Genomic DNA, 22,931 nt, shown 5'->3' with positions numbered 1-22,931 from the left:
TAGAAGTCAAACTATGAAGCCCTTTATAGTCCATAAACTAAGCAGGAGAGACTTGTGGTGTTCCTGAAGAGCGAGGGTGGCCCAGATGGGCGGGGCTTAGTGTAATGGCTCCGTTCTCCATTAGATGGCGCTGCTTAGCTTACTGGGGTGGATTGTTGTGGTGCTGCACCACAGGAGGGGTGAAAATGGCGCATGAACAGGAGGGGGTGAAAGTGGCGTCGCCCAGCTACCCAGTCTCCACTATCAGAATTCTGTGCTTTCCCGACCGGCAATCGCTCACCCCTTCTTTGTCTCTGGCTTCTGTCCAATTCCTGCTTTTACACTGTCCTTGACCAATCCATCAGGCTGCCAGGTGGCACCTCCGTCCTGAGTTTTATCTCATGTGGGGCTGTGTTTCCCAACCCCTCACTTCTGAGGGACTGTGGCTTTGACCTGCTCAGACCTTCTGGGGGAGGGTCTCACTGAGGAATGGCCAGTGCACAGCTGCCCCCAGGAATGTTCACAGGACCATGCTGCTGCCAATGCCCAGAGACTGCAGCTGGGTGCCAGTCTGCCCCAGAAAAAGTTCACACAATCATGTAGCAGCAGCATTTCGGGGATTATGGTAAATTACAACACACATCTGGCACCAGGTTTCCCCCTTAATGTCCTTCTTCCAACACCAGCAAATGTGGTTGTTCTCCAGGGCCTGCTAGGACCTTTGTCTGTGGGGTGGCCACACAGCCTCTACTAAATGTCCTCCCACCAGGGGAACTGCCCCTCCTCATGTGGCCCAAGAATCTCCTGGACTCCACTCCACTCCTGGGGATTCGCCCTTCCTACCAGAGCACTGCCAGGTAATGAGCTGCAGAGTTTCAGACTCTTTGCTCCCCCTATTTATAGAGTGTTAATGGAATTTAAACCCTCTGCTTTCTCCTATCTCCCTTTTTTGTTCAGTCCCTTGCGTACTCTTTCTTTTCTCATCTGCTCTTTTCGGGCATGGGGGTGGGTTCCCATACTGTCCGCCCATGTCTGTCCTCTCTCCACAAGCAAAAACAGCTCCCTGCCCTCTGTGGCTTCTCTCTCCCCCCAGTTCACCTCTCTGCTCTGTGTACCTGTCGAGTTCTGTGGTTCAGGTTGTGTTAATCCTCAAATCAGTTTTCTAGGTGTGCAGGATGGTTTTAGTGTTGACCTGGCTGCATTTCAGGGAGGAGAGATGCAAAAAAACCTTGCATGCTGTTCCGCCATCTTGGCCCCTCTTTTTTTTTTTTTTTTAATGTATTGGTTTATTTTGTTCTTTTTTTAAAATCTATTTTGTTCTTTTTTTTTTTTTTTTTTTTTTTTTTTTTAGTTTAGTTATTTTGAGAGAAAGAGCGCAGGATAGGGACAGAGAGAGAAGGAGAGAGCGAGAATCCCAAGCAGATTCTGTACTGCCAGAGCAGAGCCTGGTGTGGGGCTTGAATTCATGAAGTGTGAGATCATGACCTGAGACAATGTCAGGAGTTGGGATGCTTAACCGGCTGAGCCAACCAGGCACACCCTCTTTGTTTTTGTTTCTAAAAATTTTTTTTAATGTTTATTTATTGTGTGTGTGTGTGTGTGTGTGTGTGTGTGTGTGTGTGTGTGTGTGAAAGAGAGAGAGACGGGGTCGGGGGGAGCATGAACAGGGGAGGAACAGAGAGAAAGGGAAACACAGAATCTGAAGCAGACTCCAGGCTCTGAGCTGTCAGCACAGAGCCCAATACAGGGCTGGAACTCATGAACCATAATATCATGACCTGAGCTGAATTCAGATGCTTGATCGACTGAACCACCCAGGTGCTCCACGTTTTTGTTTTTAATCACCTTTACCTCACAATTTATTTCTCTAAAAAAAATATTTGTCCTCCTCTCCCCCATTAATTTCAGATCAAAAGTTTCAACTTAAAGCCAAAGAGACCACTGCAAAGCAGAATAAACTTTGGGAAAAACTTCTGTCAGGAAAAGGGTAAGGCTCCTGAACGCCTCTCTCCTGAGGGTGCACTGCTGGTTCTCTGCTGGGGTTGCTGTGACACAGAAGAGCATAACCACCAGGGGAGACACTTGGGACCAATGACCTTCACCCAGAAGACGTTGTTTCTGAGCCAGAGAGTCTCTGAGTATCATGAATTTGCAGAACATTCTAAACCAATTTCAATATTTATTTGTGGAGAGTTCCCACAGGTAAACATATCCATTAATACGACTTAGTGAACGTTGACACATAATTCAGTTTTTGTTTAAAATTAAAAAAAAAAATGTTTATTTATGTTTGAGAGACAGAGTGTGAGAGGGGGAGAGGCAGAAAGAGAGGGAGACACAGAATCCGAAGCAGGCTCCAGGCTCCAAGCTGTCAGCACAGAGCCCGATGTGGGGCTCTAACTCACGAACTGTGAGATCATGACCTGAGTGAAGTCAGATGCCCAACCAACTGAGCCACCCAGGTGCCCCAGTTTTTGTTTAAATAATTATCAGGAAAAATATACATGAGAAGCTTCCATTCTGGACCTTGTGGCAGAGCACTCACCTTACTTAAAATTCAAGAGAATTTGAACAGAGCAGAAGCCGTACATAAGCCCTGGAAATGGCAGCACTTTCTAATGTAGGAATTTGCTTTTTTTACAGTGCAGACTTTCATGGGGTGGGGGGAGTCCCCATGAGTGCATTGAGAGTGAGAAAGCCTTTAGTTACAACTTATCCCTTAACCAATAGGCACCAACTCAACCTGGAGAGATTCCCCATGAATGTAGTCTATGTGGAAAAACCTCAGAAGGAATTCTAACCTGTTTCACCCAAGAGAAATTACATAGGAGAGAAATGAAATGAATGTAAAGAATGTGGGAGAGTGTTTAGTTATCCTTCATCCCTTAGGACACATGTGTGATCTCAGGCTGGCAAGAAACCCTATGAATGTTTTCAGTGTGGGAAAGCTTTGGGTCCTCATTCGTCCTTTATAACACATTTGTGAACTCCCACTGGAGAGAAACTGTATGACTGCAACCAACGTGGGAATTTCTTCAGATCCAGCTTGAGTCCTTGCTGTTCTTAAGAGGATACACAATTGGAAGAAACTGTATAAATGCAATGACTGTACAAAGGCCTTCATCAGGAGCAATGACCTGACCGTGCATAAGTGAGTGCATGCCAAGAGGGACTGTGTGATGACTATGGCAAAGCCTTTGGCAGGAAATTCCATCTGGGGGTGCACAGGAGAGTCCATAGTGGGGAGAAGCTTTACTGTTGCAGCAACTGTGGGAAAGCCTTCAATAGGAGCTCTAGCCTGACTACCCACAAGAGGGCAATACTTGGCAATACAAAGAAATGAAGTTTTGGTACATCCTGCAACATGGATGAACTTTGAAAACATTATGCTCAGTGAAAGAAACCAGTCACAAAGGACTGCATATTGTATGATTCCATTTATTTGGAATATCCAGAATAGGCAAAGCCATAGAGGCAGATAGCAGGATTGTGTTTGCTTGGGCTGGGGGTGGGAACCTGATTTAATAGACATGAAGGATCTTGTTGGTTTTGACAGTAACGTTCTAAAACTGGTCTGTGCTGATAGTTGCACAACTCCGTGAGTTCACTAAAAATCATTTGAATTTTAAAATGATGAGTCTTATGATATGAAACTGCATCTCACTAAACTGTATCTGTTATAAAAGGAGATGCCATTGGACGTGCATTTTGATAACTCTAGTACAGTCTCCATTGTGGTAGGATATATCCATAATACATAGCTTTTGAGTTATCCTTGCAATTTTGACATTGTTTGTAGGGGACAGTAATAATATCTTTTCACAAATGATGTGGGAGTTCAATTGATGAATCCTTTTTGGAATGGATGAATGATTGAAGAGTGTGACCCTCTTTAACTCATTTACTGGGATTCAGATGGACTTTTTATTTAGTTTGATTGACATTGTCATCTTTTTCAGAGTCTGCCTCCTTTTACTCAGTAGTTTCAGTGCTGCACTGTCTAATTTGGTTCTTTCCCTTGTGTTCTTTAGAAGTCTTTTTGGACTTTTTATGAGAACTTGAATTGTTTTCTTTCATAGGCATTGGATACTTCAAACTAAATCAGGCTGCAAGGTTTCTGGAGAAGGGCTGGCGGTGTATGTATCTTGCTGGTCCTCATAGATAATTGTCTTTGTTATGTTGAGTTTGGCTTGTAGCAAACTTGCTCTACTCTTATTCTGATAACTGATGCGTAGATCTTTTGAGGTTTTCTGTAGATAATCTTATCTACAAATACAGGCAGAATTCTTTTGCTCCTTTTCAATCCTTATTCTTTTCTTATGCTTTTGTTGCCTGACTCTCTGGCTGTGGCTTGAACCCTATTGACTAGAAGAAGTCCTAGGAACTCTTTTCTTCTTCTTGATCTTAAAGGGCATTTTTTTTATATTTCATCTTTTAAGTGTGGTGTTCTCTATAACATTTTTGTAGATAACTTTACTAGGATGAGAGAGTTTCTTTTGTTATCTAAGGTGTTGGCCTTCTTTCTCATGAACAGATGTTGGATTTTATGTTTGTTCGGCTTCCCCTGAGATGGTAATATTTGTTCACTGATGTATTTCAAAACCTCTAGAACAATGGTAGGCAATGGACACATAACAGGCACTCAATAAGTATTTGTTGAATGAATGAATGAATACATGTAACATTTCTAACATGTTTGTGGAGTAAATTACTTCAGTTTATTTTTCACTGTGAAATTAACTGCATTCCTGGATAACATATCTGTCACACATCATTGTTCCTAGTTTTCCTTTTTTTTTTTTTGTTCCTAGTTTTCTAATATGATAGGATTTCTGCATCTTTGAGTGAGATTGCCTGCAGGTTTTCTTTCTCCTGTCATCCTTTTGTTATTGTTGTTACAAGGTTACAGTGATGTGGTAGCCTCATAATATTAGTTGGGAAAATTCCCCAAGTCCATTCCTTCACTTGGATTCACCAGTTGTCAACATTTTTTGACAGTTATAGCTTTGTGTGTGTGTGTGTGTTTGCGTGTGTATAATTTTATTTTATGGTTGAGCATTTAAAGACATAAGACTCCTTTAACATTTATCCTAAGAACAAAGACATTGTCAGGAACTCAAATTCCTACTTATAGGCTAACAAATTAGCCTGCCACAGTTTCATGGATGTTGGCCAAAGACACCAGACTTCTGGATCAGAGATCAAGGACTTTATTACAGCACAGCAGCCAGTATAAGCTTCATGTTGCCATCAATTCCTCTTGACTCTCAAGACCCACAAGGGAGACATGAGGTGGATTTGTTTTATACCTGAGGAACCCCAAGCTTCTCTAAGGAGCTGCAAACAAACCTTGTTCTTTGCCCCAGAAGGAGACATTATCTTTATTACACTGAACAACAAAAAATCTGCCCCCTGTCTATGGATGTTATATAAACATCCTTGAAGACATAGTACAGAACAGAGTAAGATGTGCAAACATGAGCTGCCCATGGAGAATTGCCTTCCCACAGACATTTTCCTCTATAATCAAAATATTAATATAGTCATGAAATTTAACATTAACAAAATAATGTTACTAGCACACAAACTATAATCGAATCTCTCCCATCCCACAAATACCCTTTATTGAGGATTTGGAACATAATTTTGTTATAAAAATGGTTTTAAGAAATCTTAATTGTGAAGTTCTGGGATAAAAGACACTTAATGGAGCCATCTGGCAAAAGTCACTTTGCTCAACTCAAAAGAATCAGATAGGGCAGGAACTGTATACCTGCACAGAAAAGTCATATTTTTTTCACAGAAGAAGGTGTGAAAGGCTTCATAAGCACTCATTCTTGTATGAAACATGTGAGGGCCCAATGGAGGGAGGTCCTGTTAGGATAATGAATATGGAGGGTCTTCAAGTGTGGATCTTCACTTACTGTTCACAAGAGAACTCGTTCTGAGAGAGACCGAGGCCATATCCATTTGTGAACAGGAGATTGCCATTGTGCTGCATTCTTAAGGTGGACCCCTAGCTCATTAATTTGTTTTTTCTTTCATAATATATATACCCAAGAATACTCATATCCCTCTAAATGCCCTCTAGCTTATTGAACAAGTTGTGATAGTTAATATTTTTACTTATTATGACTCAGTTGTAAATACCATCTCATTTCCGTTTTGACGACTTCTTGGACTCATGGGCTGCTCAGGAATATGTTCCCAAGATGCAGTGCCAGTTCTTAGTTGCCTTTTCATTTCCCATCTGATGGCTTTGTGGTCAGAGTCCGTGATCTGTAGGATATGGATTCTTTGGCATTTGTTGGGACTTTCTCTCTGTTCTGGGGCGGCAGACACTGCTGGCTGCCTCTACATCCATTCTCCCCATTCTTCTTACTCTCACAACTTGGATTTTGCTCAACTTGTTATTGTTCACTGTAAAAACAAAACCAACCAAGCGAAAACAAATCCCAACAAGCACTCTCTCTTAGACTTTCTTTTTTTAGTTTATTTTTTATTTTTTTAAATGTTTATTTATTTATTCATTTTTAAATGTTTATTTTTGAGACAGAGAGAGCGTGAGCAGGGGAGGGGCAGAGAGAGAGGGAGACATAGAATCTGATGCAGGCTCCAGGCTCTGAGCTGTCAGCATAGAGCCTGATGCGGGGCTCGAACCCAGGAACCATTGAGATCATGACGTAGCCAAAGTTGGATGCTTAACCGACTGAGCCACCCAGGCGCCTCTCTCTCTTAGTCTTTTTTGAAGGAATAGTCATGTCCCAGAGCCCTGGCCCGTGGCAGGTAGCCAGTCACTGGTGCAGCTTCTAGGAGAGCTCTTAAAAAGGTGACAGTCCCATCTTGTTATTTTCACTTTTTGTTCATGGTCCTTCCTCCTCCGTTCTGCCTAGAAACGAGATACAGTGCTTGGAGTTGGAAGGAGGTTACTCTGTAACTGGTAGGCAGAAACTACAGGTAGAGATGGTGCATCTAGAACGCAAGACTCCTTGCTTCCCAGGGGTTTCTTTGAGTGGCTGTAGCAGCCGTGAACTGCTTATTTCTAGACTTATGTTATGTGAGAAGAAGAAAGATTCTTTAAAAAGAAAAAGTGAGATTGTAGTTTTGTGGCAGAGGAGCTATCAGGAATATTTTTATTTTATTTTATTTTATTTTATTTTATTTTATTTTATTTTATTTTATTTTATTTATTTGTTTTGGTTAATGTTTGTTTATTTTTGAGAGAAAGAGCATGAATGGGGGAGGGGCAGAGAGAGAGGGAGACACAGAATCAGAAGCAGGCTCCAGGCTCTGAGCTGGCAGCTCAGAGTCCGACGTGGGGCTCAAACCCATGAACCATTGAGATCATGACCTGAGCAGAAGTCAGGCACTTTACCAACTGAGTCACCCAGGTGCCCCAGGAACTTTTTATTACTCTTAGTTAATTTTCATTACTCCCAGCTGAGTATGGTTATTCCTGGTGTGGCGGCCGTGAGAACCTGCCCCTTAGATAGCCTCCTAGGGGCTTAGTTGGCTGATGGCCCTGGTTGCTACCCATCCCAGGACCTACCTCCGGTGTTGTGCTAAGACTGCTCCTAGCAGTGAGTAAGCTTGGCAGGAGGAATCATGTAAGCCCTTCCTGTGAGTGGTAAGTCTCTTCTAGTGATGTCTCTGGCTCAAGAACCCCTCACTGGCTTGGCCCAAACTTGGCCAGACTGTGCTGAGGTCTGAGACCCCCTACTCAGTCCTCCTTGGCTCTTCTCCCTTTTTTTCTGACTGAGTTTGACAATAAATATCAAAATATCAATGTAAGTCCTTGAGGACCTTGTCAAAGTTGATTCTTTGATCTGCCCACAGAAGCCTGATTGAAATGGATTTGGGACAAAGTAGGAGAAAAATTGGAGACAGTAAGGAGAAAGATTTTTTAATCTTAAAAAAATTATTTATTTAATTGAATTTAATATCGATTTAATATTAATAATTTAATCTCATTAATAGTTTGATAATTTAGTATTATTAATAAAGCCATGCCAGTTTCCTTTTGTTGGTATTTGTTATGTATGTCTCCATTTTTCTCATTTAAACTTCAGTGTACTTAAGTCTTAGATGTGTCTCTTGTAAATAGGATATAGCTGAATTAAAAAAACATCCAATCTGAAAATACCTTTTGATTTGTAAACCAATCTCATTTTTTATTGTCATATCTAGTATGTTGGATTAATTTCTGCTACCTTAATAGTTGTAATTTCTATTCTGTATTTTTCTTTGAAAAAATTGGAAATAGAAAAGATTTGATGAAAATATATACACACCGTTAAAAAAGAGTAAATTTGTACCCATCAACCAAGCCAAGAGAGAAGATTGCTGTGCCTCAGAAGTCTCATGTATGGGATCTTCATGAATTTTCTCAAGATGAAATAACTATTGTGATTCTGAATTTATTTATTTCTTACGTGACAACATATTGCCATGGGTTGGGAGAAGCATAACATGGGTTAGAAGGAAACAAAGGTCAGTGAAACCAGAAGCTGGTTCTTTGAAAGAATTAACAAAATTGATACACCACTATCCAGTTTGATCCAAAAGAAAAAGGAAAGGACCCAAATAAATAAAATGAAGAATGAAAGAGGAGAGATCACAACAAACACAGCAGAAATATAAACAATAATAAGAGATTATTATGGGCAACTATATGCCAATAAAATGGGCAATCTGGAAGAAATGGACAAATTCCTAGAAACATATTAACTACCAAAACTGAAAGAGGAAAAATAAGAAAAAATTTTTAAAAATCAGCTGAAATAGGAAGAAATAGAAAATTTGAACACACCCATAACCAGTAAAGAAATTGAATTAGTAATCAAAAATCTCCCAAAAAACAAGAGTCCAGAGCCAGATGGCTTTCCAGGGGAATTCTACCAAACATTTAAGGAAGAGTTAACACCTATTCTCTTGAAGCTGTTCCAAAAAATAGAAATGGAAGGAAAACTTCCAAACTCTTTCTATGAAGCCAGCATTATCTTGATTCCAAAACCAGACAAAGACCCCATTAAAAAGGAGAACTATAGACCAATTTCCCTGATGAACATGGACGCAAAATTCCTCAACAAGGTATTAGCCAACTGGATCCAACAATACATTAAAAAAATTATTCACCACAACCAAGTGGGATTTATACCTGGCATTCAGGGCTGGTTCAATATCCACAAAACAATCAATGTGATTCATCACATCAATAAAAGTAAGGACAAGAACCACATGGCCCTCTCAATATGCAGACAAAGCATTTGACCAAATACAGCATTCTTTCTTGATAAAATCCCTCAAAGTAGGGATAGAAAGATCATACCTTGAGATCATAAACCATATATGAAAGACCCAAAGCTAATATCCTCAATGGGGAAAATCTAAGAGCTTTACCCCTAAGGTCAGGAACCAGACAAGGATGTCCACTCTTGCCACTGTTATTCAACATAGTATTGGAAGTCTTAGCCTCAGTAATCAGACAACACAAAGAAATAAAAGGCATCCAGATCGGCCAGGAGGAGGTCAAACTTTAACTCTTTGCAGATGATGGAAAACCCAAAAGATTCCACCAAAAACCTGCTAGAACTGATCCATGAATTCAGCAAAGTTGCAGGATATAAAATCAATGGACAGAAATCGGTTGCATTCCTATACACCAATGATGAAGCAACAGAAAGAGAAATCAAGGAATCGATCCCATTTACAATTGCAGCAAAAGCCATAAAATGCCTAGGAATGAATCTAACCAAAGTGGTGAAAAATGTATACACTGAAAACTATAGAAAGCTTATGACAGAAATTGAAGAAGACACAAAAACATGGAAAAATATTCCATGCTTCTGGATAGGAAGACCAAATATTGTTAAAATGTTGATACTACCCAAAACAATCTACATATTCAATGCCATACCTGTCAAAATAACACCAGCATTCTTCACAGAGCTAGAACAAACAATCCTAAAATTTGTGCGGAACCAGAAAATACCCCAAGTAGCCAAAGCAATCTTGAAAAAGAAAACCAAAGCAGGAGCCATCACAATCCCGGACTGCAAGCTGTATTACAAAGCTGTAATCATGAAGACAGTATGGTACTGGCACAAAAACAGGCACTCAGATCAATGGGACAGAGTAAAGAACCCAGAAATGGACCCACAAACGTATGGCCAACTAATCTTTGACAAAGCAGGAAAAAATACCCAATGGAATAAAGACAGTCTTTTCAGCAAGTGGTGCTGGGAAAACTGGACAGTGACATGCAGAGGAATGAACCTGGACCACTTTCTTACACCATACACAAAAATAAATGGATTTTAGTTTAATTTATCAGTAAATTAATTAAAGATATTGGCAAGGATGCAGAGAAAGAAGATCTCTTTTGCACTGCTGATGGGAATGCAAACTGGTGCAGCTACTCTGGAAAAAGTCTGGAGATTCCTCAAAAAATTAAAAATAGAACTACCCTACAATCCAGCAATTTCACTACTAGATATTTATCCAAGGGATACAGGTATGCTCTTTTGAAGGGGCAGATGCACCCCAGTGTTTATAACAGCACTGTCAGCAATAGCCAAAGTATGGAAAGAGCCCAAATGTGCATCGATGGATGAATGGATAAAGAAGATGTGGTGTATACATACAGTGGAGTATTACTTGGCAATCAAAAGGAATGAAATCTTGCCATTTGCAACTACGTGGATGAACTAGAGGGTATTATGCTAAGCAAAATTAGAGAAAGACAAATGTATGACTTCAGTCATACAAGGGCTTTAAGACACAGAACAGATGAACACAAGGAAAGGGAAACAAAAATAATGTAAAAAAAAGGAGAAGGACAAAACATAAGAAACTTAAATATGGAGAACAAACAGAGGGTTGCAGGAGGGGTTGTGAGAGGGGGATGGGCTAAATGGGTAAGGGGCATTAAGGAATCTATTCCTGAAATCATTGTTGTACTATATGCTAACTAACTTGGATGTAAATTTTAAAAAGAAAAATTAAAAAAAAAAGGGTTTCTTGGTGGAGATGGAATTTTTCTGTATCCTGATTGTGAGCATGGTTACTTGAAGCTACCTGTATATGTGATAAAATGTCACAGGGGTGCCTGGGTGGCTCAGTCAGTTAAGCGTCCGACTTTGGCTCAGGTCATGATCTCACGGTCCGTGAGTTTGAGCCCTGTGTCGGGCTCTGTGCTGACAGCTCAGAACCTGGATCCTGCTTCAGATTCTGTGTCTCCCTCTCTCTCTGACCCTCCCTCGTTCATGCTCTGTCTCTCTCTGTCCCAAAAATAAATAAACATTAAAAATAAAATAAAATGTCACAGTACTTGATCACTCATATATTACCTATAGAACTGTATTGTCTCCCCGCCCCCATAAAAGAAAAGAGTACAAATAACAATAGGTAAGATGCAGATGAGGTCTGTACCTGAATGAATAGTATTGTAGCAATGCCAGTGTCCTGGTTTAAAGAATGTACTGTGGTTATGTTAAGATATTCTCATTGGGGGAAGCTGGGTGAAGAGTACATGGGAACTCTGTACTGTTTTTCAACTTCTTGTGATTCTGATACTATTTCAAAATAAAGTTACTAAAAAAAAGATCAAGGAAAGAAAAACACTATGTAAGTGAATAACATGTTTATATATTTTCATGTGACCTACTTTTGCTCACACATTTTTGACATTTATTTATGTGTCACATATAGTTGTAATTAATTTATTTAGTTGCTACGTAAGGGACTTTTTGTATGAATATACCACAGCTTATTTATCCAGTGTAGAGTGGATGGACTTCTTTGGGTTGCTTGCAGCTTTTATCCATTATGAATAATGCTGCTGTAAACATTCTTGCACATCTCCCATTGCACATACATATAAATGAGTCTAAAAGTGAACTCAGGCGCCTGGGTGGCTCAGTTGGTTAAGCATCTGACTTCGGCTCAGCTCATGATCTCAAGGTTTGTGAGTCTAGATCTCACATAAGGTGATCTTGAGCCCTGCTTCGGGTGACCCACCTTCTCTCTTCTCTCTACTTCTCTTTCTCTGCCCCTCGCTCGCTTGTTACCCCCCCCCTCTCTCTCTCTCTCTCTCTCTCTCTCTCTCTCTGTCTAAAATAAATAAATAAATAAATAAACAAACAAGTTCACTGGCTATAGAATCTGTATGCTAAAATTTGTTTTCATGTTTTATGTGTTTTGTTTTTTTGCATTTTATATTTTAGAGTAGTTAAGAAATGGTATCTTGGGGCGCCTAGGTGGCTCAGTCAGTTAAGCATCTGACTTCGGCTCAGGTCATGATCTCGCGGTCTGTGAGTTCGAGCCCTGCGTCGGGGTCTGTGCTGACAGCTCAGAGCCTAGATCCTGCTTCAGATTCTGTGTCTCCCTCTCTCTCTGACCCTCCCCCGTTCATGCTCTGTCTCTCTCTGTCTCAAAAATAAATAAACGTTAAAAAAAAATTAAAAAAAAAAAGAAATGGTATCTCATTGTTCTGATTTGTATTTGGCTGATTATTATTCATAATGGGTATTTTTTATAATACTGGCTGTTTGGAATTTCCCCTTGGGAATTACCTGTACATGTTTTTGATGATTTTTCTTTGTATCTTTGTTATTTCCCCATGATGTTTAGAACTATGATATCTTTGTTACCAATTTTTACTCTTGTTTGTAAATGTCTCTTTATCATGTCTTGATGGCAGAGATTCTGAATTTTAGTCAGATTTATTAGTCTTTTCCTTAATGGTGAAGGGTTTGTTTTTTTTTTTTTTTTTTAACGTTTATTTATTTCTGAGAGACAGAACATGAGCAGGAGAGGGACAAGAGAGAGAGGGAGACACAGAATCCGAAGCAAGCTCCAGGCTCTGAGCTGTCAGCACAGAGCCCGACACAGGGCTCGAACCCATGAACTTTGAGATCATGACCTGAGCCAAACTCAGACGCCTGACTGACTGAACCAGCCAGGTGCCCCAATGATAAAGGTTTTTGTGCTCTGTTTAAGAAGTCCTTCCCAAACAACTGATTATAAATGTGTTTGGTTTCAGTGTCTTCATTTTTTGAAGTTCAGTTTCACATTTAAATTCTCAATCCATTTGTTTTTGTTTGTGACAGAGCACGACAAGTTTATTGATAGGGTTTTAGATTCCTATTGCAACTAATCTTTAAGAAGTGACCACTTTGGGGCGCCTGGTGGCTCAGTCAGTTAAGCGTCTGACTTCAGCTCAGGTCATGATCTCACGGCTTGTGGGTTTGAGCCCCACGTTGGCTTCTGTGCTGACAGCTCAGAGCCTGGAGCCTGCTTCGGATTCTGTGTCTCCCTCTCTCTCTTGCCCCTCCCCTGCTTGCACTCTGTCTCTCTCTCTTTCAAAAATAAAGAAACATTACAAAAATTAAAAATTTAAAAATGACCACTTGTTAGTTTTGGTGCAGTATCAAAGAAGACTGTCCACAGTTATCTCAAGAGGCTGTAAAAATACACTTCTCTTTTCATCTGTGTGTCTTTGTGAAGCTAAATTCCTTCATATACTTAAATTAAAACAAATCACAACAGATTGATTGTAGAAGCAAATGTGAGAATACAGCTGTTTATATCTGTTAAGCAGACACTAAAGAGATGTGAAAATATCAAATAGTGCAATTATTCTGTCTAAATTTTCTGGTTTGGAAAATATTATTTTTTCAAAATAAAAATGTTATTTATGTTTACATGTAATGGTTTATTATTTTTTATCAGATGAGTAGTTTTACTCATTTACTCATTTTTTAAAACTCCACTTTAACATTATTATTGATGTTTAACACTGTTTAAAGATCAGAGCAGAACCTTAAGAAATGAGAGAAACTTATTTTCTCATTTTACAGAAATGAGAGAAACTTATTTTGGAAGAATGGGTAAAGAGATCAAGACAAGATCACAGGTCTAAGGATCAACTGAAACAATGTCAAACTTCATAAGTAAATACAATTCAGGGGTGCCTGGGTGGCTCAGTCCGTTAAGTGTCAGACTCTTAGTTTCGGCTCAGGTCATGATCTCATGGTTCGTGGGTTTGACCCCTGAATCGGGCTATGTAGTGGCAGCAGGGAGCCTGCTTGGGGTTCTCTCTCCTATCTCTCTACCCCTCCCCTTCTTGCACATGCCCACTCTCCTAAAATAAATATTTAAAAATAAATACATAAATATAATTCATTAGTAAAGTAGAATATATAAAAATACAAAATGGCTTTTGCTCAGTCGGTTGAGTGTTTGACTCTTGATTTCAGTTCAGGTCAAGATCCCAGGGTGGTGGGATTGAGCCAGGGCCTCTTGCTGAGTGTGGAGCCTGCTTGAAATTCTCCCTCTCTTGGGGCACCTGGATGGCTCACTTGGTTAAGCATCTGACATTGGCTCAGGTCATGACCATCTCTCAGCTCATGAGTTCGAGCCCCTTGTTGGGCTCTGTGCTGACAGCTCAGAGCCTGGAGCCTGCTTCACATTGTGTCTCCCTCTCTCTCTGCCCCTCACCCACTCGCACTCTGTCTCTCAAAAATAAACATAAAAAAAATTTTTTTTTTAAAGATTCTCCCTGTCTTTGCATCTGCCCCTCTTTCCCACTCGCACTCTCTCTGTCAAATTTAAAAATATATTTAAGATATTTAAAAATATGAAAATGGTTTTTCTATCACCTTGTTGGATATGTTAAAAATAACAGAAAAGAGAAGGTGTCACATGTTGAGATATAAAATTAGACCTGAAATTCGATGAAAGAACATAATTTCTTAGGAATAATCAGGGAAAAGTATATTAATACTGAGACACTATTTTCCTCCCATCAGGATGACAAATATTCTTATTTTTTTAAAATATTTTATTTATTTTTAAGTAAGCTCTAGGCCCATCATAGGGATTGAACTTACAGCCCTGAGATCGAGTCACATGCTCCACCAACTGAGCCAGCCAGGCATCCCAGAATGGCAAATATTTTTAAAATTCAATGATAGGCAAGTATGTAAGAAAACTGATACCTTATTACACAAATAGGAGTGAGTATAAATGGTAACAACCACTTTGGAGGATAATTATATGTATTTTATTTTATATATTAATTTTTTTAGAGAGAGTGCAAGCAGGGGAGAGGGGCAGGAGGGAGAAAAAAAGAATCTTTAGCAGGCTTCATGCCCAGCATTGGAGCCCAACGCAGGGCTCAATCTCATGACTGTGAGATCACGACTTGAGCTGAAATCAAGAGTCAAATGCTTAACTGACTGAGCCACCCAGGTGCCCCTAGATGTATTTTAAAAATAAAAAACAGCATACCCAGTGACATAGCACTTCCCCTCTTTGTTTCTATGTCTAGAAACACATACACAAGTACCACAAGGATATCTATTTATGTATCTATCTCTGTATCTGTCATCTATCATTGTATCTATCTATCTATCTATTATCTATCTCATCTATCATATTAGTTAAGGTAACTCCATCTGCTGAAGCAGATAAGCCCTAACGCCCAGTGACGTGTAGATATATGGTGATATGCGGATTAATTATGACTGTAGTTTTTGTATTCTTTATAATATTCTGAACATGGAATTGATAGGATTTTGTGGTAGATTACGTGTGGGATATGAGAAAAAGAAAAGGTTGAAAGGTGGCCCCAAGGATTTCAGCTTGAACAACTACAATAATGGAATTGTCGCTTATTGAAATGAAGTAAAGCAAAAAAAAAAAAAAAAGGAAAAGAAATGAAGGAAAGCAGGAACAAGTATTGGGGGAAATCATGAATTCTGTGTTGGGCGTCTCAAAATTAGGATGGCCATCACACAAGGTAGTGGAGATGTTAAGTAGGCATTTTGGGCACCTGCTGAAGTTTGAACACTATCCCAACTCAATCATAATATAATAAAAAAAAACACTTTTTATTTTGGAACAATTTTAGACTCAATAGTGTTGCTTCAAAACCTCCTTGGGAGCTTCCTGGGTGAAATCTGAAACCAGCCCCTTTACCCTAAGGTGGAGAAAGACAAAAATAGAGGCAAACCATTCCAGACTGGTAGGTGGCAAGTTTTTTTTAAGTTTCTTTATTTAAGCAATCTCTACATCCAACGTGGGGCTCGAACTCATGACCCCAAGATCAAGAGCTGTATGCTTTACTGACTGAGCCAGCCAGGTCCCCCTGCAGTTTTTTTTTTTTTTTCTCTTAAGTTTATTTACTTAGAGAGAGAGGGAGAGACGGAATCACAAGCAGTCTCCACGATGCCAGCAGAGCCCAACAGGGGCTTGAACATTTAACTAACTGAGCCACACAACGTGGGGCTTGAACTCAACAACCCCAAGATCAAGAGTTAGGTGGCAAAGGAATTTACTTAAGAGGCTTGTTTTAGGCAGCCTCAAGACAAGTAGTTTGCAGCACCTGCCTGTCAAAAGTTTATATAGAGGCCTTAACGGGTTCAGACGTGTATACCTTCTTGGTAGTTTCAACACCACATTTCTGTCTCAAGGCTGTATCCTTGGGGCAGCTTCTGGGAATGGGGAAAACAAGTGAAACATGCATTGCAAAGACAAGGGAAAGGGTGAGGAGCCTCCAACTGCTCAAGCCCAGCTCTTGGGTCAACCAGTGGTCACATCTTGATGACCTCACCTAACAAAGAGAAATTACAAAATTAGTACACCTAGCTTCCCTTAACAACAACATCTTACATAACCATGGTACAATAATCAAAACAAAGACGTTGACATTGGCATAATATTATTAGGCTATAGACCATATTCACATTTCACCAGTAGAATGATTTTTATTTAATAATTCTATTAAATGATTCATTTAATTGAAGACCTGTTACAGAAACCCATGTTCGGCTGCCTGTCGCTTGAAAAGCCAATACTCAAGAGATGAGTTTTGATTGGAAAGGAATATGAGCTTTATTCAGGAGGCTAAGCTACCTGGGGAGAAGGTGGACTCTTGTCCAAAGGCCAACTCCGAGGTTCTTGCCTGGCGCAAGGGTTTTTAAAAGAATTTAGGGCAGTTAATCAGTAAAGGGAGTACAGTGGTCCGTAATATTTTGTCATTATGTGCAGACTCAATGGTACCAGCTACAGATGTTTTCTCAGTGCTTGGAGATTGTGCCAGGGGGTCTGGTTCCTTAGTGCCCAACAATTATGCAGGGGGGTCTTGTTCCTTGGTGCCCATGCGCGGTGCAGGAGGGTCTGGCGACATTTAGAAGTACTCTGTTCTTTCTAGGAAAGAATGCATGATCTATAGATACACAAAGAAAGGTTAACCAATCATGTGAGCTAAGGCTGCTTGCTAAAGCTTAAAGACTACTAAGTTGGCCAGAGGGCCCCAGGCAGCTTCAGGTACAGGGCCAAAATATTTTCAGTTCAATCCAGAACAAGGCAGGATTGCCCATATATTCCATGCTTATTCAACACTGCTTTCCAGATTCTGGTTCCTACAAATAACCTCTATAAATAGTGGGAAAAAAAAGAGACCAAGATTATCTCTATCTTTAGTTATGGTTTATGTATAGAAGCACAAAATATTCTGTTTTAAAACTTAGCATCAATTTTCTCAGGAGCACTCATCACAAGACAACACCTCACATACACATGCAACCTCCTCCACACACAAGCTTCATGTAGAAATAAATATGGGGAAAACTTCCATTCTCAATAGGGAGAAGAGATTTCAAAATATTAGAAATACAACAAGAAATGGACAAGATACACATATACAGATTATCAAGTACAATGAAAAAAGATCTGAACAAGTAAAATAATTACTGGATGAGAAGATTTATAAAAAGAAAGACCAGTTCTCCTAAGACTAACATATAAATGTAAAACAATAACTAAATGATTTCAAATTTTACATGAGAAATAAATGCCAGAGATCAGCCAAGAATCTATTAAATAAAGACTTGTCTTAATCGTGTTCAATAACCCAATGGTGAAGCAAGATGACTGTGAAACCAGACTGCCTAAGACTTAATCAAGTGTAAGCTCTCTGTGCATAAGTTTGTTTTTTAATTGTAACTTGAGGATGAGAGTAGCAGCATTTTGTAGAGTAGCTCTGAGGGTATATAATTTAATATGTGAAACATTAGTCATCCCTATAACTGTTGTAAACAGATATTAAAAATTACAAAACTACTGCAACCAAAGCAACATATAAACCATCCATCTGGAGGAACACAGTTCCATTTCCATGTCACACTACATACCTAAATAACTACTATTATAAAGGTTTCAAACTATAAGAAAATTAGGAAAATATTTTCATAACCTAGAGTTTGGACACACTTTTGATAGCACAATAATTTATTTAGAAACTATAAAGGACAGACAAATTTCACTACACAAATATTGAGTATTTTGTATGACTTAAGATTCTATAAAGTTAAATCAATGGAAGCCTAAGAAATCATTGGACAGAATTCAACGCATTTTCACAATAAAGTCTCCTCCCAGTTCAAGGATAAAAATTACTTTCTTTCACCTGTTAAAGGTCATTGACATTCCCACCCCACTACAAATATAATTAATGGAGAAACTTTAGAACCATTGCTTTCTACATCAAAAACAAGACAAGGATGCCACCTAATCACTGCTATTATTCAACCTATTATTAGAAATTCTGACCAACCCGTAAGCCAGGAAAATGAAATGAGGTACAATTATTGGCAGAAAAGAAAAATACATTAAAATAGGTTATTGTTTACAGTTATTTAGGCCATTTAAAAATCCAAGAAAATCAACAAATTATTAGAACTAATGTTTGTCAAGGTGGCTAGACTCATGATAAACACATAAAAATACCATTATTCTATTAATCATATAATTAATCAATGTGAAATGCATACATACACATACATGCAAGAAGCATCCAAGAATGACTAGCCAAACTGCAAAAAGCAAACACTTGAAGCACATTTTAAGAAAAACGAATGAAGGGAAAGGTGTAACATTTTGCGGATTGGCAAGCTTGCCATTACGAACATGGCCGGTCATGGTATAGGGCTGTAGATAAAAGTGGGAAGAAAAAGAAATAACTTTGCGGGGACAAAGCCCCGCCTCCAAGTGATTGTGAACCCCGAGTCAGGCCACGCCTCTGGCCTGGTCGCACCACTGTGTTCAACTAGGTTCTCAAAGCAGGAACGTAGAATTTCCGCGCCCTAAGTTGTAGGCAGTGGGCCGCACCCCTTCTTTCCTCGGGATCGGAAGCGGAAGTGTGCTCTCCTGGGACCCAGCGGCTCTACGGAAGTTCCCCCCACCGCGTGCGGGGGCGGGGCCGACTAAATTGGCTTCCGGTCTGTCCCCCGCTCTTCTGGAACGGAAGTGGGGTAGGGCGTCGGGCCCGACGTGGTAAGCGCGGGGTCAAAGTACGAGTCTGGTCTCGTTGCCACGCGAGGCTCCCAGCGAATAACTGGCCTGCCTTTGGTGGCAAGGAAAACGCGCTACTTCCGCTCAGGCGCGTGAGGCGCGGTCGGTGCATCCTGGCTTCTCTGCGGATGTGGGCGGGTTCTGGTGAGAGCTGAGCGGACTGCACCCGGGCGCCCCTAATCCCTCTTTGGGTGAGGAGGTAAATCCGTGACATTTCTTTCATCCAGCCGTAGCTTCCCAGGATCACTATGAAGAGAGAGGCTGGTTTCTTGGAAACACTCATGTTTTTTTCCAGAGTCCGGATTCGTTTTATCGTAAGACGATTTTGTTTGGGACCAAATGGATTCTCCCCTGCCTGCCCCCGCCAACTTTTTATTTTGAAAACTTTCAAAAGTTGAAAGAATATATATGCCCTTCACCTGGACCTATCAATTGTTAACCCTTTGCCACCTCCTAGTTTACATTTTTACCCCCTGCTGAATCATTTGAAACTTAAGTTGAAGACATTATGACAGACACGTAAATGCTTTCATGTGCATCTCCTAGGAATATGGGTGTTCTACTTAACCACAATATGTCTATTCCACCTAGAAAAATTTTAAAAAATGGCTCAGTTGGGGCGCCTGGGTGGCTCAGTTGTTTAAGGGTCTGACTCCTGATTTCAACTCAGGTCATGATCTCACAGTTCGCGAGTTCAAGCCCCACATTGGGCTCCATGCTGACAGCGTGGAGCCTGCTTGGGATTCTCTCCCTCTCTCTCTGCCCCTCCTCTGCTTGTGCACTCTTTCTCTCTCTCTCAAAGTAAATAAACTTTATTTTAAAAAGTCTTGAATCAAAAATGAAAACACCTACCAAAATTTATGAGTTGAAGCAAATGCAGGTATAAGAAGGAATTTTATAGCAATAAAAGCCTACATTAAGAAAAAAGGGGGGGCATCTGGTGGCTCAGTCAGTTAAGTGACTGGCTCAGGACATGATCTCACGGTTTGTGAGTTCCAGCCGCGTCAGGCTCTGTGCCGACAGTTTAGAGCTTGGAGCCTGCTTCAGATTCTGGGTCTTTGCCTCTCTCTGTCCCTTCCCCGCCACATACACACTCTTTCTCGAAACTAAATGAACATTAAAAAAATAGGTAAGTTGAACTTAATCAAAATCACAAGCTTTTTAAGACACATTTTATTTATTTAAGCAACCTCTCCACCCAACATGGGGCTCAAACTCACAAACGCAAGATCAAGGGTTGCACAGTCTACTGACTGAGCAGCCAGGCGCCCCTGAAAATCACAAACTTCTGTGCATCAAAGGACAATAACGAGAGTGAAAAGACCACCCAAAGAATGGGAGAAATATTTGCAAATCATATATCTGATAAGGTGCTAACATCCAGAATCGATAAAGAACTACCACTCAACAACAAAAAACAGCAACCCAACTAAAATGGGGGAATGGACTTTGTTTTTAAATTTTTTTAATGTTTATTTTTGAGAAAGAGACGCAGCGTGGGCAGGAGAGGGGCAGAGAGAGAGGGAGACACAGAATTCCAAGCAGGCTCCAGGCTCTGAGCTGTTGGCACAGAGCCTGATGCAGGGCTTGAACGCACGAACCGGTGAGATCACAACCTGAGCTGAAGTCGGACACTTGACCGACTGAGCCACCCAGGTGCCCCTGGGAAAGGACTCAAATAGACATTTCTCCAGAGAAGATATACACGTGACCAAGTACCTGAAAGTACATGAGAAGATGTCCAATATCAGTAATCATTAGGGAAATGCAAATGAAAACCACAATGAAATACCGCTTCATCCCCCCACCCCCTTAGGATGGCTATTATCCAAGAACCAGAAAATAACACATGCTGGTGAGGATGTGGGGAAACTGGAACTCTTGCACATTGCTGGTGGGAATGTGGAGTGGTGCAACTGCTGTGGAAAACAGCAAGGAGTTTCCTCAAATCATCAAACAGAGAACTAACTGTATAACCCATCGATTCCACTTCTGGGTATCTATCTAAAGGAGCTGAAGTCAGGGACTTGAATAGATATTTGCGCGCCAGGGTTCACAGCAACATTGTTCACAGTGCCAAATGCGAAATTCTTACACTTTCAGTTGTTTTAAACTTAGTTCGAACAAGGAGATATTTTAGCCATTCAAAGCCTTCCTGCTTTGCACACACCGCAGTTATGCCCCAAGTCTAACAGCTGCAGATAAGATAAATCCTGGGGCTATAACTACCCCCAAGCTGCTGCTACCCTTTGAACTTTCTGACCCAGAGACTTCCCACTAGCTGCTAAGCAACATAGCCTAGACACATAAACCCCCTCTGTGATCACCTCCTACAGTAGTAGGAGTTGGCCCCCTCCCTTTCTGAGTAGTGGCTTTCATGCTATAGCTTCCGTATTTTCTCATACCTGAGGGACTTTCTCCACGAGAAAACCTGCTGAAGTTCTGCCCAAAGAAAGCTTTTGTGTGGTACTGCCACCTCATGATCATTTCTTTTTCCCGAATCACCCCGGAAATAACGGGAATACCCTACATATGTGTATGGCTCCTCCCTCTCGCCCCCCCCCAACAACACCACCACATGCGCGCACACACATATTTAGATTCCTAATCCTTTGGAGTTTATTTTTGTGAGTGGTGTGAAGGATAGATGTAATTTTATCTTGGCACCATTCATTAAACCACTCATTTCTGTCCCAGTGATCTGAAATACCACCGTTATGAATTACATTTCCGCGTTTTGGGGTTGATTTCCAGATATTCCATTTGACTGAAGCTGTTTCCTATTCGTGTGCCAGTTCCACAGTTTTAATTGTAGTGGCTTTATAGTTTGTTTTAGTGTCAGTAGGGCTTCATCACTTGTTTTCAGCGTCTTCTTAGACATCATCATGTATGTGTGTTCTTCCATATAAATGTTAGTATCAATTTGCCTAACTCCATTAAAAAAAAAGCTGCTTGGCATTTTTATTAGGATTATGTTACATTTCTGAATTAACCTGGGGAGAAATGATATCTTTATGATGTCAAGCCACTTTATCAAAGAATGAGGGGTGTTTTTCCTTTTGTTCAAGTCCATTTATGTCTTTCTAGATTATGTTAAAAGTTCCTTATATGGGTTTTATACATTGCTTGTTTAGTTTAATCCAAAGCTTTCTGGTGTTTGTTTGTTTGTTTGTTTTCCTATTATAAATGATGTTTTCTCTACCATTATATCACCTTACTGGTTATTGATTAACTGGAGGCTTTTTCATGTCCTGCTAACTTACTAAATTCTTTTATTGTTTACATTAGTCTTAATGATATCATTAGTTCTCTAGAGATTTCCATGAACAGTATCATATCATCTGCAAAAAGAGATAGTTTTACTTCATTTGCAGTTATTATGTTTATTAGTTTCTCCCCAATGTCACCAGTGCACACTCAGACACACATATACACACACATGTGCGTGCGCGCACACACACACACACACAAACTGTTATAAATATAGCCAATCATCTTAAGAAAGTATTCATTAGTTTCTATTTTTTGAGTGCTTATATCAAAAATGGGTGTTGAATTTTGTCAAAGGCTTCATCAGCATCTATGGAGATAATCAT

The 22,931-nt window shown here is 40.1% G+C and overlaps 1 protein-coding gene across 2 annotated transcripts in view; it reads left to right on the top strand.

Moving 5' to 3' along the window:
- LOC132677841 (zinc finger protein 177-like) overlaps positions 1-11,297 on the top strand; it is a 30,616-nt gene extending 19,319 nt beyond the window's left edge. Inside the window, exons 3-4 of one of the 2 annotated variants that reach the window (XM_078443426.2) lie at positions 1,888-1,966; positions 2,710-11,297. In XM_078443426.2, coding sequence (XP_078299552.2) covers positions 1,888-1,966; positions 2,710-2,779 — 149 coding nt within the window. In that variant the 3' untranslated portion in view covers positions 2,780-11,297. Of the gene's footprint in view, positions 1-1,887 lie in introns of both variants that reach the window. The other variant, XR_013554317.2, reaches the window with a different exon arrangement.
- Positions 11,298-22,931: the final 11,634 nt, after the last annotated feature.

Source organism: Panthera onca, chromosome A2, assembly GCF_046562875.1.
Source record: "Panthera onca isolate mPanOnc1 chromosome A2, mPanOnc1 haplotype 2, whole genome shotgun sequence".
Taxonomy (NCBI): Eukaryota; Metazoa; Chordata; class Mammalia; order Carnivora; family Felidae; genus Panthera; species Panthera onca.
Note: the sequence above shows the minus strand (reverse complement) of the source record. Positions and strands in the feature narration are given on the sequence as shown.